General features: G+C 45.5%; 2 protein-coding genes across 3 annotated transcripts in view; one reads left to right on the top strand and one right to left on the bottom strand.

The window, feature by feature from the left end:
• Positions 1-5,445, bottom strand: part of LOC121473825 (SAP30 binding protein) — a 35,361-nt gene extending 29,916 nt beyond the window's left edge. The window contains exons 1-3 of one of the 2 annotated variants that reach the window (XM_041726573.1): positions 5,269-5,443; positions 3,308-3,417; positions 1,052-1,099 (exon numbers count right to left, since the gene is read on the bottom strand). In XM_041726573.1, the coding sequence (XP_041582507.1) occupies positions 1,052-1,099; positions 3,308-3,417; positions 5,269-5,374 (264 nt within the window). In that variant the 5' untranslated portion in view covers positions 5,375-5,443. Of the gene's footprint in view, positions 1-1,051; positions 1,100-3,307; positions 3,418-5,268 lie in introns of both variants that reach the window. The other variant, XM_041726574.1, reaches the window with a different exon arrangement.
• Positions 5,446-5,557: 112 nt separating this feature from the next.
• RECQL5 (RecQ like helicase 5) overlaps positions 5,558-15,795 on the top strand; it is a 37,224-nt gene continuing 26,986 nt past the window's right edge. The window contains exons 1-7 of the mRNA XM_041725276.1: positions 5,558-5,724; positions 6,248-6,375; positions 7,779-7,900; positions 9,025-9,543; positions 10,162-10,267; positions 10,759-10,870; positions 12,097-12,259. Of these exons, the coding sequence (XP_041581210.1) occupies positions 6,258-6,375; positions 7,779-7,900; positions 9,025-9,543; positions 10,162-10,267; positions 10,759-10,870; positions 12,097-12,259 (1,140 nt within the window). The 5' untranslated portion in view covers positions 5,558-5,724; positions 6,248-6,257. The remainder of the gene's footprint in view (positions 5,725-6,247; positions 6,376-7,778; positions 7,901-9,024; positions 9,544-10,161; positions 10,268-10,758; positions 10,871-12,096; positions 12,260-15,795) is intronic.

The raw sequence follows: 15,795 nt of genomic DNA, 5'->3' as shown, positions 1-15,795 counted from the left end.
TTTGGAACAGCTCATGCTATATTTTTGGATATACTACTGTTTTGATTATAATTTGGTACAATTTTCCGAAGTTCTACTATGTTGCCTTGAAGGCTTCAGTTAGTTTCAAAGCAACTTTTAATCACAAAACTTGGCCTGTATTCCCCAGGCCTGGAGTGATGGAATTAGACTTTCTCTTTGAAAAAGAAATGTTTGTGGGGCACCTGAGTGGCCCAGCGGTTGAGCGTCTGCCTTTGGCTCAGGTCATGATTGTGGGATCCTGGGATTGAGTCCCACAGGGAGCCTGCTTCTCCCTCTGCCTATGTCCCTGCCCCTCTCTCTGTGTCTCTCATGAATTAAAAAAAAAAAAAAGGTTGTTCCCTAAAGAATGTTTCCTCAACAGGCACAGTTGTACTGATGCTCAGTATACAGTATAGCAAACCTACCTCACACAAGGGGGTAGGTGTCTCAACCATCATCACAATAGGTCAAGGAGCAGACAGGAAATGCTAATCATTCCCGGTTGCTACCGGGAGGGAAATATCAGAAATGGTGATGTTGTTTCAGAAAGACCAACTGTTTACCTAAAAGTGGATGGGCACAAGCCTGGGGATACAAGGATTAGGAGGAGCTTCTCCAACAGTTGGGGAGAGGCCTCACTTTGTCAGACCCTCTCTCATAGCCCTTCCTCACTTCTAGAGGACTAAATAGTACAAAAGGCACTCCCTGATTCGAGAAACATTCCCACATCTAAGTCACCTGCAGGTGCAGTGATCCCACCAAGCTCACCTCGCTGCAGAGCACAGGTAGGCTGCTATGCTCAGCCAAGGCTTCTCGCCTTTCTAGTCTGAAGATATGGCACTAGCTGCAAGGCTGGAAATCCAAGCTGCCTGAGGGCTGACTCCCTCCATGGTAACCTCCTTTCTTTAGAAACCTGCTTTCATCCCGGATAATGTACAGGTTTGTACAGTGCATTAGCTGGACCAACATAGGTCCAGACATAGGAACCGAGCCACAGTGTTACAACGCCTCATTTGCTTCCGGCCACCCCACCACAGCCAACACCAAATACCTTTGGGTCATCAGCCTCAGGTTTTTCAGTCTCTGAATCGTCATCTTCCTACAAGACAAAGAATTTAGAGGATTAAGCTTAAAGAAGCGGGCCTGAGAGTTCTCACATGCATAATTAGGGGCTGGAGCAATGTACCCAGCCTGGGCCATCCCACCAAGAACCCCTCCCCTCCCCTATGACCCAGAACTAGAGAAAGAGAAGGGGGAAAGGAGATGTTCTGGGAGGTGGGGGAGGGGGTGGGGGTGGAGAAAAGACCACCAGCAGCTCAAAGTCGTTACTCCAGCAGTGTCATAGTCTACAGCAATGGAAATGCCTGAGATTAAAAATCACACACACAAAAATGGAAAAAGGCTGCAATGTTTCAGAAAAGAGTAAGAGTAAGCCCCATAAGATAAAGCAGGCATAGGGTTTCCAACGAAATATCAATTATTTAAAACCTGGAACATGAACCTCTTTTTTTCCTCCTTTCCTTTGCCTTTCATACACACAAGTACATCAGACTCAGACCTACCATGACATTGTTCACAGTCAGACTAGCATGACCCCCATACAACCACACCCGGGAACTTCCGCCCAGGAGCATTCATAGCTATACCAACAACAGGTCACATGACCAGGGCAAGTGACCCAGGGAAGGACTACATAGCCACACCTGGCCTTTCCTGGGTCTCATAGAACTGTCACTGACCTGTTCTATCCAGTCTTGTTCCTGATTCAAATGGCCTGCCTGACACAAAGCACCATATGAGTAAGGCGTTTTCCAAAGTGTGTGCTGGCCTCACACGAGCCAGCCTACCATATCACTGAATGAAGGTCAAAAATCAGCTACCCTATTAGGTAGCTATATCCACATCTGTTCCCAGAACACCCCAATGCACAAGAGCCTTTAACTTAACACCCAGGAAAAAATTAAGTTTCATTTGAAATTGCTTTTTTTCAATCGAGCTACACTCTAACCCAAACATTAAATAGCACCCCAGATGCTAATATAAACATTATCTGTGAGACCTGAACAAGGTATACTGATGGCTTTGAGATTTCACTGTCCCTCTAGGTGCCAGTGAGCCCAAAGGTTTAAATCCAATCTCCATGATTCCCTTAAAATGTAATCAATCATGCCAGAAAGTCAGTGATATAGCTTAGCCAAATACGATTACATTTTTAAAATGTCTATATTGGGATCTGATGAGAGGATTTTACTAGAATATGATACAAAACTTAAATAGAATGAAAATTCTAAGCAAAGCAACATGGAGCAACACTTTAGAAACACATCACGCAAACTTATCAAGAAAATACAGTGTTAGGCTAGCATGTGTGCACTTAAGAAAATTTGCAAAGCTTTTCTAAACAATTTTAGTCAATTCTAAATTCTTGGCATTAATGGTGGGGCTAATGATGTGAGAATATCTTCCAAAAGAGCATCAAATACAAAACGCTTTTTGGTTTAATCAGAAACTATTTTAACGCTAATATTTAAATATCAATGCATAAAAAAGTTTCAAACAAATAATAAAGTACATTGAGTGCTTCAGTTAAAAGTATTGCTGAATAGCCAGATTTCACTTTAGATGACTGTGCTAAGCACCAGCTTGAATCCTTGCTTTCTCTCCAAACTTAAATTCTGGCTCCTGAGGCTCACTCAGGGTCATAGTGTATCCAAAGGCTTTCTGGTTAATTAAGACACAGTTCTCTTTTCTTTGTTGCCAGTACATACTGAATGTCAGGCCAGATTTGTGCTCAAGAACTGAGGGCACTCTGATAAAAAGTGCCAAGTAAAATGTCAAGAAAGAAGTTAAGAAGGATCAAATCACAAATAAGAAACTAAATTTTCCTCCCTAATCTTTTTAATGAGCTGAAAGATTTTAATAAACCCCAACTAAGATTAAAAATACTGAGTTGACTGCAGATATCAATGTTAGGACAAATGCATTGTCACAAACGGAATAAACTCCCTTAATGGGGAACGACACGAAACACTCATTGATATCGGAGTTAAATAAAATAGTCCACTATCTTTTCCCCCAAATTTCAATTCAAAAGTTAATTCAAAATGGTCCAGATGAAAACAAGTTTCGTTTTCAAACAGAACTACCGATAACCAACCCAGTTTCCTCAACTGATACCAAACAAAAAGTGGGGGAAGGGTGGGGAATGACGTTAGCCATGGAATGGAACATTGTTGGTACAGTTCGAAGGTTTCTGGCAAATAAAATGGCGCTTGGAGCAACTCTGGATTAGAACAGATTTACTTACCGACTGCTTGCTGTTCTCATCCTCCTCTTCTTCATAACCATCTTCATCACCTCCGAGGCGAGAAAAGTCATCCTCTCCATAGGCTTCAGATACTAATCCACCTTTCTCCTCTGAAACAGAGGGGGGAAAAAAAAAAAAGAAAAATGAATGAATGCGTACAAAAATGCAAGACGATATTTCCGTGATTTGAGCAGCCAGAACTACCTTTGAATGTCTTAAGTCTCATGTAAGCGACTATAGGTTCAGAATCTACCTTTGGAAAGACCAGAATTTAGTGGATAAAATCATCAAAAAGAACATGGGAGAAAACCAAATGCTAAATTCTTTCTTTCATGCTTTCCATTCACCTAGTATGCTGAGGACCTCTACTATTTCTATTACTACTGTTGCATGTTTTTAGAAAACCTTTTTAAAAGATTTTCTTTATTTATTCATGAGAGACACAGAGAGAAGCAGAGATACAGGCAGAGGGAGAAGCAGGCTCCATTCAGGGAGGCCGATGAGGGACTTGATCCTGGGACTCCAGGATCATGCCCTGAGTCAAAGGCAGGCAGCCGCTTAACCGCTGAGCCACCCAGGCGTCCCAGAAAACCTCTTTTGATATGCGTATCTACCCTCTATCAGAGGCAGTAAAACTTGTCTTCTCATACAAGACCAGGCCTCTGTTGCCCTCATTTTTGTGTGTCCTCCCCTAGGAACAGGAGCTTTAGCTGGGGGCACTCGGAGGGGCTACCAATCATACCTACTTGAGAAGCAAAAATCTTCTTTTCCGTTTAAACCAAAACAAACAACAACAAAAAATATGAAATGCTACAAATTACTGGGAAACACCAGAGAACCTCCTGACTGGAACACACCACACAAAACTGAGAGTAGCTAACCTCGAATGAGGAAAGGAAGGCCCAGATATGTTAGTTAACTTGCTGCCCTCTGATCCCAACGAAATCTGTTCCCATTTTCTAACACTGTGATTCTCAACCTGAGTAGCGTTAACAGTATCACTGATGGGTCTTTAACAGCTCACAAAATAAGGGAATCACCGAGGAGCATTAAAAAGCTCACAAGGGGGGGATCCCTGGGTGGCGCAACGGTTTGGCGCCTGCCTTTGGCCCAGGGCGCGGTCCCGGAGACCCGGGATCGAATCCCACGTCAGGCTCCGAGTGCATGGAGCCTGCTTCTCCCTCTGCCTGTGTCTCTGCCTCTCTCTCTCTCTCTCTGTGACTATCATAAATAAATAAAAATTAAAAAAAAAAAAAAAAAAAAAAAGCTCACAAGGGATCCCTGGATGGCTCAGCGGTTTGGCGCCTGCCTTTGACCCAGGGCGTGATTCTGGAGTGCTGGGATCGAGTCCCCACATCAGGCTCCCTGCATGGAGCCTGCTTCTCCCTCTGCCTGTGTCTCTGCCTCTCTCTCTCTCTCTCTCTCATGAATAAATAAATAAAATCTTAAAAAAAAAAAAAGCTCACAAAATGCCCAGATCCTACCACAAACCAATGAATTACTCCCTCGCCAGCGAGACCAGGTATACAGATTTTTAAAACCTCCTAGATGGCGTGTAGGGCACATTCCCAACGCGAAGTCATAAATGCAAAGACACAACCTTTATCACCCTCCACGTACGTTCTACTCATCGCTCTCCCCGTTATACAATGAACCCCGAGGGAATAGGTAGCTTTGGATCCTCTCCATCCTTCGTCCATCCCTATGCCCCACGAGGCCCGGCACGGAGAAGTCTTTCCATAGTGTCGGCAGAGCAATCTAATCAACGGAAGGAGATGATCCACTCTTACTCTAAAGCGTCTACTCTGTCCCAACCAGGGCCTCGATCGCGCTTCGCGGCTCCGGGACCCGGGACTGGGGGCACAATGACCGTCTCTTTCTTTCCCTTCCGCCCTGCTAGGGGACCAGCACTCCAAGCAGCCACCTGACCCTCCCCTTCCAGTTCCCTACTCGCGCCTCACCAGCCGCGCCGCCCGCCGTTTCGACTCCAGCCTCGCCATCGGACTCGGGCTCTGAATCTTCCGCGTAAACTGCCAGAGACGACAGAACATTCCTCTTCCCCGCCATCTTTCTCCCGCAACCCCGGCGAGCTTCACTCCTATGCCTTAAAAAAGCCGACTTCCGTGCGTGAAGGCGACTTTTTCCTATCCCAGGAGAACTCGCGCCGGTTCCTGTCCGGCAGCCAATCAAAACGGCCGTTTCTGCGCCTGGCCCCGCCCCTCGCACCGGAGGTGCCGAAACGTCATCACTGCGCGACAGATGTAAAGTTGTGTGGGTTTTGCCTGACACTGATTTCCCAGCAATTTGGCTCCTCAGGATCTGGGTGGCTTATGGGGGTCTTCGAGTAGTTCCCGACCAGCGGGCAGCGGCGGCCCGGCAAGAGTCCTTCGCTCCTGGGTGGCCCACGCCCATCTCTGATATCTTGGGGGTGAAGACAGGGAGGCTTCGGCTGGGAAAGGGAGAAGCGAGCGGATCTGGGGCTTAGAGGGAGGAGGGAAGAGCTCTCCTCCGGGAGGTGGGAAGAAGAGGTCGGGGCTCTTGGGGGGGGGGGCGGAGGGGGGAGAGCGGGCGTGATAGCGGCGCTTATAAAGGGAGCCGGAGGTGGATCTTAGAAAAAACAATTCCATCTTCTCCAAATTATTCTAATGACACAGTTGTATTTCTCGTCGTGATCTGATTTCTAGCTCTGTGCTGTATCATGGGATGGGATTGTTCAGTGTTTTTGATTTTCTTGAGCATAAAAGTGGAGATGTTAAATTGCCCAGGAATTTGTTGCTTGACGCTGTTCATCTGGAGCTATGTTCGGTGCAAATAATATGTTGCTTGAGAGTGGATAAAGGAGATTTTACCTAGAGAAAAAATAAGCGGTATTTAAAAAGCAGAACAGAGGGTTTTCATCGCAACCGTATGATCATCGCCTTTACCTTAACTTTTGGCCACTGTCGCTAAGATGAGCGCTCACCCTTTTGACCGTGAACGTCGAGTCCGGAGCACGTTGAAGAAGGTCTTTGGGTTTGACTCTTTTAAGACACCTTTACAGGAGAGTGCGACCATGGCTGTAGTGAGAGGTAACATTGCCAAATTTCCTGCATTTACATTTGTCCTGGCTATACTGTAGCATTGCCAGAGGGTGCCAACACCCTCCTTTTGACCCTACCTTGGTCCATAGTTGTTGGAAATCTTGTAGATGCGTCCCTTAAAACTTGCAGTTTTATTGGCAGAATCACCCAGCTGTTCTGGTTCTTACATTTCATAGCCAGAGCTGCAGATTGAAAACAACTCATAGGGGCACCTGGGTGGCTCAGTAATTGAGCATCTGTCTTTGGCCCAGGTCATGGTCCCAGGATCGAGTCCCACATCAGGTTCCCCACAGGGACCCTGCTTCTCCCTCTTTCTCGGTGTCTCTCATGAAGAAATAAATAAAATCTTAAAAAAGAAAAAAGCCAACTCATAATTTTCAATCCATGTTTATTTGTGGTCTAGGCAGTAGTGAGAGTGACAGGAATAGCCTAATCCAGTCACTAACCTACTAAACTCCTTGTTGAAGGTTGAGTAACCTGGGTCTGAAATAGAGAAGGAAGGAGTAATATTTTCCTTAAAAGATTTTATTTATTTATTCATGAGAGACAGAGAGAGAGAGAGAGAGAGAGAGAGAGAGGCAGAGACCCAGGCAGAGGGAGAAGCAGGCTCCATGCAGGGAGCCTGACGTGGGACTCAATCCCGGGACTCCAGGATCACGCCCCAGGCCAAAGACAGGCGCTAAACTGCTGAGCCACCCAGGGATTCCCCGGAAGGAATAATGTTATAAACTGAGATGTATTGGCAAATGGAGGTTGTCCAGAGAGAAGCAGCAATGTAACATTAATTACATCATAACACTTACAAACAGAAGACCTCTAAATGATACCACTTCCATGTCTTCACAGGTATCCCCACTCATCTAGGAGTATTCAACTTTCATGGCTATTTAATTCAATTGTCCATATCCCAAAAGACTCAGACTTCTCACCCTTGTGGTTATTGCCATTACTGGAAATTGTGCCCATTTCCAAATCTCTCTGGATCAATCCCCACCCTTTACACAGGAAGGATGGGAAGGAAATTAGCATCATATTGAGATCTTTCCGTGTGCCAGACACTGCTAGGTGCTTTTCCTACACTCATTAAGTTTTCAATAGCCATGATGAAGGAAAAAGGTAAAAAGCAAGAAGCATGTATTTATTTTCTTTTAAAGACTTATCATTTGAGAGAGAGGGCATGAATGCTCATGCACGGGCATGGGGAGGGGCAGAGGGAGAGGGAGAGAATCTCAAGCAGACTCCTTGTTGAGCACAGAGCCTGAAGTGGGGCTCAACCTCACAACCCTGAAATCATGACCTGAGCCAAAATCAAGAGAGATACTTAACCACCTGAGCCACCCAGGTACCCCTAGGCAGAAAGCATTAAGTGTCATTGTCTTGTATTTTTGCAGGTGACAAGGATGTCTTTGTGTGCATGCCCACGGGGGCAGGAAAATCCCTCTGCTATCAGCTCCCTGCTCTGTTGGCCAAAGGCATCACCATCGTAGTCTCTCCACTCATTGCTTTGATTCAGGTGAGGCTTAGGGAAGTGAAGATGATAGCTTCAAAAGTTTAGAGGAAGGTTTTTAGTTTAGTTTGTTTTTTTTTCATCTGGAAATGTCACCTCTCATTTGTTTGGTCTTTTGCCTTTTATTTTCTTTGATTTGCCTATTTCCGTTTCTATATTGGGTTTCTGAATTGCCCAAATGTGGGGTCTCCACTAGTGCATTCATAACTAGTGGTTATGAATGAATCTTCTGTGTCTTGATGGCCTGAGGCCTTTCATTGTCTTTTTTTTTTTTTTAAAGATTTGTTTATTTATTTATGATAGACAGAGAGAGAGAGAGAGAGAGAGAGAGGCAGAGACACAGGAGGAGGGAGAAGCAGGCTCCATGCAGGGAGCCCAACGCGGGACGCGATCCCAGGACTCCAGGATCACGCCCTGGGCCAAAGGCAGGCACTAAACCGCTAAGCCACCCAGGGATCCCTTTTGTTGTCTTTTTGTTACTTTTTCACCCAGAGGTGTATGGAAATGTATCTGTATACACAGACACTCTCTGGTGTACACACATATGTACTCTTGGTAGGTTAGAGGATGCAGATGGATGGAAAGCTAAATTGATATAAACTGGTTGGAACATTGTCAGCATCTGCTCTGCACCTCTGGCTATATTTAAGGCCTGCAGGTGGGCTGACAGAATCAGAAATGAGGAAGTATGGCCATGCGGTTAAGAGCCATCCACTGTGAAGGAGAAACAGGAGGCAGTACCAGTGCATCGTGAATTTCACGAGATCTCGGGCTTTGTGCTAAATGCTTTATGTTCATTCACTTTACTTTTGCATCATAAAATTTCATATAATGCTAACAACCACCCTGTTAGGTAGTTACCGGTTTTGTAGGACGTAGAGAGGGACAGAATGAACTGAGTCTCAGAGGCAAAGAGCTAGCCAAAGAGCATGCAGTGATGAAGTGAGCCAGGGCTGTCTCCCTCCAGAGTCTGTGCCCTCAAGACTGCTTCACCTCCTGTACTTCTTGTTTGTGCAGAGGAGACCTTGGAGGTTGGGAGGAGAACATTTATGACTGGGAAATGCCCAGTGAGCCAAGGTGATATTTATCATTGGGTCCTCCCTTGTGGCCTGTTTCCTTTCTTCCCTCAGGACCAGGTGGACCACTTGCTGGCCCTGAAGGTACGAGTGAGTTCCCTGAACTCCAAGCTCTCAGCACAGGAGAAAAAGGAGCTGCTTTCTGATCTAGAGCGAGAAAAGCCACAGACCAAACTTCTGTACATCACACCAGAGATGGCAGCCTCACCTTCCTTCCAGCCCACCCTGAACTCACTGGTGTCCCGCCACCTGCTCTCCTACCTGGTGGTGGATGAAGCTCATTGTGTTTCTCAGTGGGGGCACGACTTCCGTCCTGACTACTTGCGTCTAGGTACCCTCCGTTCCCGCCTAGCACATGCCCCATGTGTAGCTCTGACCGCCACAGCCACTCTCCAAGTCCAAGAGGATGTGTTTGCTGCCCTCCACCTGAAGCAACCAGTTGCCACCTTCAAGACTCCCTGCTTCCGGGCCAACCTCTTCTATGATGTGCAGTTCAAAGAACTGCTTTCTGATCCCTATGGGAACCTGAGGGACTTCTGCCTTAAGGCTCTTGGACAGAAGGCTGATAAAGGGGTGAGGGCCCTCAGGCTGGGAGGCATCTGCAACACAGAGATGGATATTGGTTTTCTAGAACCTTTGCTTTTTCTAGCTTCTTTAGAACTAGCTGAAGCTTCTTAAAACTTGTGCACAGAGAGTTGTTCCTTTGGTTTCTTGGCATTATTCCCCTTAGTGGAGTTCCCTGATGCTGGAATTCTGTGGGAGATGGGTGTCCAGCCCCTGAGTGAGGCCTTTGCAGACCTATCCAAGCAGAGGAGCTATATGGGTTAGGGTTTTGAACTGCTTTGTTACAAATGGCAGAGCCCTGCTGGTGTCCTGCCTTACAGGAACCCGTGAGAAGGAGCAAGAGGTGCTTTTTTTTTTTTCTTTAAAGACTTATTTATTATTTATTTATTCAGTCAGAGAGAGCCAGAGAGGCAGAGGCACAGGCAGAGGGAGAAGCAGGCTCCATGCAGGAAGCCCGATGTGGGACTCGATCCCGGGTCTCCAGGATCACACCCTGGGCTGCAGGCGGCGCTAAACCGCTGCACCACCAGGGCTGTCCGCGAGAGCTGCTTTTACAACAGGACGAGGTATAATAGGCAGATTGTTCTGTTCTCAATGCTTACTTTCTTTCCATGTCTTCTCATTCAGTTGCTGTCTGGCTGTGGCATTGTTTACTGCAGGACCAGAGAGGCTTGTGAACAGCTGGCAACAGAGCTCAGTTACAGAGGTGTGAATGCCAAGGCTTACCACGCAGGTAAGGGGTGCCTGGGGCATCTGATCCCCTTCCATCTCAGAGACCTCTCATTGGGTCTCTTGTTCTTTAAAGATCCTGGATAATCAGCTGGTCTGTCATCTTTTTCCAGATACCCAGGCAGAGCTAAAGCAAAAAGGAGTCTAGACACAAATGAGATCTAAAATGAGAACTATGACTCCTGAATTCTTTTTCTCTCCCTATGCCCTCCCAGTAGCAGTGATGAGTTTTTAGAAGGCCAGGTATTGGTGTTGTGGAGAGAGCACAGGTTTTGGAGGCCAATAGACTTAGGTTGCAATCTGGGCTTTAACGCTTATTGGGTGCTATGTGCTCCACACAAGCTAGGGTGATTATGAGGTTAAGTGTGTGGCCCAGGCCACACTGCTGGTAAGTGGTTAATCAGGGTATGTGTACAGCGCCCAGTACAGTGTCAAACCCAAGGTAGATTCCAAGGGAAATATGGGTTCCCTTCGTCACCGTCCCCTCCATCACAGGGCTGAAGGCTTCTGAAAGAACGCTGGTGCAGAATGAGTGGATGGAGGAGAAGGTGCCTGTCATTGTTGCAACCATTAGTTTTGGGATGGGAGTGGACAAAGCCAATGTCAGGTGAGTGATGGTTCTTGCCTTACCATCCCAGGTGGGGCTTGCCTCAAGTGACTGCCTAGTGCTCTGCCTCAAGGCCCAAGTGCATATGCTCCTTCTAGGGCCAAAGGGGAAGGAGGCCCCAGGAGCGAGTCCCCAGTGCATAGCCCACATGGTGACAGGTGCTGTGCAGCCCCCTATCAGGGGACTGCACAGCAGGGTTCTATCATTCCCCAGTAGAGGGCAGCATGCAGCCGTCAGGCCCATCCATTAGCACAGCCCAGTTCCCTGAGTCTAATGCCTGGTCCCTGTGAGGGGGTGGAATGAACTATCTTAAACTGCTCCCTGGGGAAATCCTCAGCAATGCCTTATTCCCAGCATTCCTTGTTACTGCTTACTGATGTTCCAGAAGAGATGGGTGTGTCCCAGCTTCCTAGCCCCACCCTGGCAACCCTTGGGAAGGCTTTTCCCTCTAGCCCCACCTGACATTTCCAGAGACATTTTCAGCTACAGCCTGAAGCCCTTTGCTCTGATCAACACCAGCAGTAATGCCTTATATGATTTATAGGGCACTTTTGCATACATGATCTCCTTAAGACTCAAGTTGATCAGGAGTGGAATGAGTCTCTGTGCTTGCGTTTACGAGAACACAAGCTTTGGAATCAGTTTGGACCCTAGGTTGGCTGTGGATCTTTAGGGCCAGCTTTGAAGTCAGACACCACTAGGCCCAAATCCTAGTGCTACTGTCCCCTTGCTGTGTCACCTTGTACACATTTTTTTAATCATTTCATTGTCTATAAGATGGGGTTAGCTCATCTGATAGTAACTGTAGAATTAAGTGAGACAAATAGATAACGTTATTTATTTATAGGAGGTATATAATAATGTTGTCCCTCTCTCTCTCTTCAGAGAGGTTAAAGGGACTTACTTGGATCATGCAGCTTATTAGTGGCCATATATTGTTTCTTTAAGTCCAGTGCTTTTTCTCCTGGGCCTGTGACACTGAGGGTTTTTGGTTTCTCATATGTGCTGAAATTGCTCCTCTTAACTCTGCTGTGGCCTCTGACTTGGCCACTCCGTGGCCAGGAGATCTATTGATGGGGTACAGGGGTCATGGCCACATTTCTTCTGTAACCTGCTAGCCTCCCTGCTCCTGGTGGCCACAGAAAGCCCTGCTTCCCTGGTCTGGTCATTCCTCCCCTCAGCTCTTCTGCCACAGCTCATGCTGCTTGTCCCTTTGGATCCTACAGGTTTGTCGCCCACTGGAATATTGCCAAGTCTATGGCTGGGTACTATCAAGAGTCTGGCCGGGCAGGCAGAGACGGGAAGCCTTCCTGGTGCCGTCTCTATTACTCCAGGAATGACCGGGACCAAGTCAGTTTCCTGATCAGGAAGGAAGTAGCAAAACTCCAGGTAAGTCCTGGGCAGCAGGAGCCCTTTCTGTCCAAACTCCCTCCCACTCTCCAGTTTCCACTCTCCTGTCTTGTGTTTTAGGGTGGGGAGGGGCAGAGGGAGAGAGAGAATCTTAAATCTTAAATGGGCTCCGCAGTCATGAGACCATGACCTGAGCTGAAATCAAGAGTCGGATGCTTAACCGATGGAGCCTTCCAGGCGCCCCAGTCCTGCCTTGTTTTAATTAGCATTGTTATATAAGAATTTTTCCACATTGTTGAAAGTTCTGTGTTTTGGTTTTCAGCTTGCTTGCTTGCTTGCTTTTTTCTTTCTCTCTTTCTTTCTTCTTTTAACCAAGTACCTAAGTGAACTTGATGTATGATAGGTGACATTATAAGTCAACAGAAAAGGATGCACTCTTGAATAATTGGTGCTGGAGAAAGATAAAATCAGATACCTACCTCCTCTACCATACACATATGAATTACAGGTGCAGTAAGGATCTCAAAAAGGGGTAAGGGACACCTGGGTGGCTCAGTGGTTGAGCATCTGCCTTCAGCTTGGGGCATGATCACAAGGTCCTGGGATTGGGTCCCGCACTGGGCTCCCTGCATGGAGCCTCCTTCTCCTCCCTCTGCCTATGTCTCTGTCTCTCATGAATAAATAAGTAAAATCTTTTTTAAAAAAACCTGTAAAATTGGGGGAAAATATTTTATTTCCTTGACAAAGGGATGAGCATGTCAAGATTTTAAAAGTGGAATCCAAGGAAGACCTGGCTATTTTACTAAATCCAAACTAAAAATTTCTCTGTAATAAGAGACACCATAAACAAGGTGAAAAAATGAGCCACTGTTGGGGAAGGTATTTGCAATATGCATAATTGAGAGAATTCCTATTGGTGACTCTGTAAAAGGCAGATAACTGCAGAGCAGAAAGTATGAATTTCATAGAAGAGGGAACCAGAATATCTAATAAAGGTATGAAGAGTTGCTTAGCCTCCCTTAGAAATCAGAGACTTGTAAAAGAGATGATGAGCTGTCACTTTATACTCATCATACTGGCAAAAATGTCCAACATCTTTATAATCACTGTTGGTGAGGATGTGGGGAAAGGGGAACTCATGGTGTTGTCAGGAATATGGGCTGGTATGACTGCTTTGAAGAGAGACGAGGCAGTATATGTAATGGGAGGATTATGGTGCTCTGTGATTCAGTAATTCCACTTCTAGATAAACAAGTTGTCATGACGGGTATAAGGAAGTACAGGGATGTTTGCTGCAACTCCGTCATAATGAACTCTTCCTCTATAGAGTATCGGATAACCCACTGTTTACTGGGTTAGTCACTTGGCGGAATGATCTAAAGCCGTTAAAAATGACACCATAAATCTACATTAACCAACACGGATAAAGACCTCAGAGCATAATTTGTGAAGTTGCAAATGGAGATGTGTAGCCTTTTTTTTTTTTTTTACCCCCACCAACATTTTAATAAGTCTTTTTTTTTTTTTAAGATTTTATTTATTTATTTATTTATTTATTTATTTATTTATTTATTTATTTATTTATTTATGAAAGACACACAGAGAGAGAGGCAGAGACACAGAGGGAGAAGCAGGCTCCATGCAGGGAGCCTTCTGAGGTTAAAAGGACAAAAGTTTTATAAATCCACAGGGACAAGAAGAATAGAAAACAAGGTAGAAATGTCAATAAATGTCTGCCTAGAAAACCCCTGACTCTACTGGAAACCTATTAGAGTTCATAAGAAAACCTGGCAAGATGTCTATATGTAAAGGATATATTTTTTAAAGCCTAGCTTTTCTCCACATTACCATGAATGCCTAGGAACGGAAATGAAAAAATATTAAATTTGCAAGAATAAAACTTATAAAATACCTAAAAGTAGGGGTGCCTGGGTAGTTCAGTCAGTTAAGCGTCTGCCTTTGGCTCAGTTCATGATCTTAGGGTCCTGGGATCAAGCCCCACATTGGGCTCCCTGCTCCTTCCTCCCTTTCCCTCAGTCTCTCCCTCTCTCTCTGCCCCCTCCTTTGCTCATGAGTGTTCTCTCTCTCTCTCTCCAATAAAGAAAAAAAATCTTAAAAAAACCCCCAAAACTCACCATTTTGTATTTTTTGTTTTAAGCATTTTATTTATCTATTCATGAGAGACACAGAAAGAGAGGCAGAGACATAAGCAGAGGGAGAAGCAGGCTCCCTGCGAGGAGCCCAATGCAGGACTCGATCCTAGGACCCTGGGATCACGACCTGAGATGAAGGCAGATGCTCAACTACTGAGCCAGCCACCCAGGTGCCCTCCCCACTTGGGTTTAACATGCAGCCAGGGATGGAAACTGCTGATTGAGATAAAGAAAACTAATAGCTCATTGAAAGAAAACAGGCTTTGAGTAGGCATAAAAACTGAGTGGGAAGACGTAAAGCTACATACAGTTCTCCTCAAAGTTAATATAAATGAAGTTCCAGTAGAAATCCTAAAAGATTCCTATTGGGAAGTGGAATCTTAGAACTTATGTGAAAGAAGAGCCCAAGAACAGCCAGGAAAAGTCAGGACAGGAAGAATGGTGAAGGGGATGAATTTAACTCAGTGTCAGAATGTGCTGGGGTGTTGCTGTAACCAAATGCATTTAATACAGCAGCAAGCTGTGGTACAAAGAAATTAGAATTCAGTCCCAGAACATGTGAGAGTTTAATATGTGATGAAGCTGATAGTTCAATTTAATGGAAAATGAAAGGATTGTCTAGTAGGTGGTATGGGCATCCCTCTGGAATAAAATAAAAGTGCCCCGTTTAACACCTTATATAAAAGACAGATTTAAGGACCTGCATGTAAAAAATAAACAATGTTTTGTAAGACACTTTATTGTATGTATAACCTAGGGTTTGAAATAGTTTTGTAATGGAAATTGGAAATTCAGAAAACTATATTTTATTTTTAAGATTTTATTTATTCATGAGAGAGAGAGAGAGAGGCAGAGACACAGGCAGAGGGAGAAGCAGGCTCCATTCAGGGAGCCCGACATGGGACTTGATCCCGGGTCTCCAGGATCACACCCCAGGCCGAAGGTGGCACTAAACCACTGGGCCACCGGGGCTGCCTGAAAACTATCTTTTAAAGAAAGTATTTGAATTAAAGTTCTTGAACTGGGCAGCCTCGGTGTCGTGGCGGTTTAGTGCCACCTGCGGCCCAAGGCGTGATCCGGGAGACCTGGGATGGAGTCCCACGTCGGGCTCCTGCATGGAGCCTGCTTCTCCCTCTGCCTGTGTCTCTGTCTCTCTCTCTCTCTCTCTCTCTCTCTCTGTCTCTCATGAATAAATAAATAAAAATCTTTTTTAAAAAAAAGATAAATAAAGTTCTTGAACTTTTATAAATCCTTAACCTTTGGGGGGGTGGGGGACATTTTCAGCAAAAGATACCATAAACAAAGCCAGCACATAAACTGGAAAACTAGTTATGTAGAGGGCAAACCAGAGGTTGATGTTGAGGATAAATGGAGAGATTTCACCAACTGACAGGAAAAAGCAAAGTGTGTAGAAGTGGGTTC

This window comes from Vulpes lagopus, chromosome 12, assembly GCF_018345385.1.
Source record: "Vulpes lagopus strain Blue_001 chromosome 12, ASM1834538v1, whole genome shotgun sequence".
NCBI classification, from domain to species: domain Eukaryota; kingdom Metazoa; phylum Chordata; class Mammalia; order Carnivora; family Canidae; genus Vulpes; species Vulpes lagopus.
Note: the sequence above shows the minus strand (reverse complement) of the source record. Positions and strands in the feature narration are given on the sequence as shown.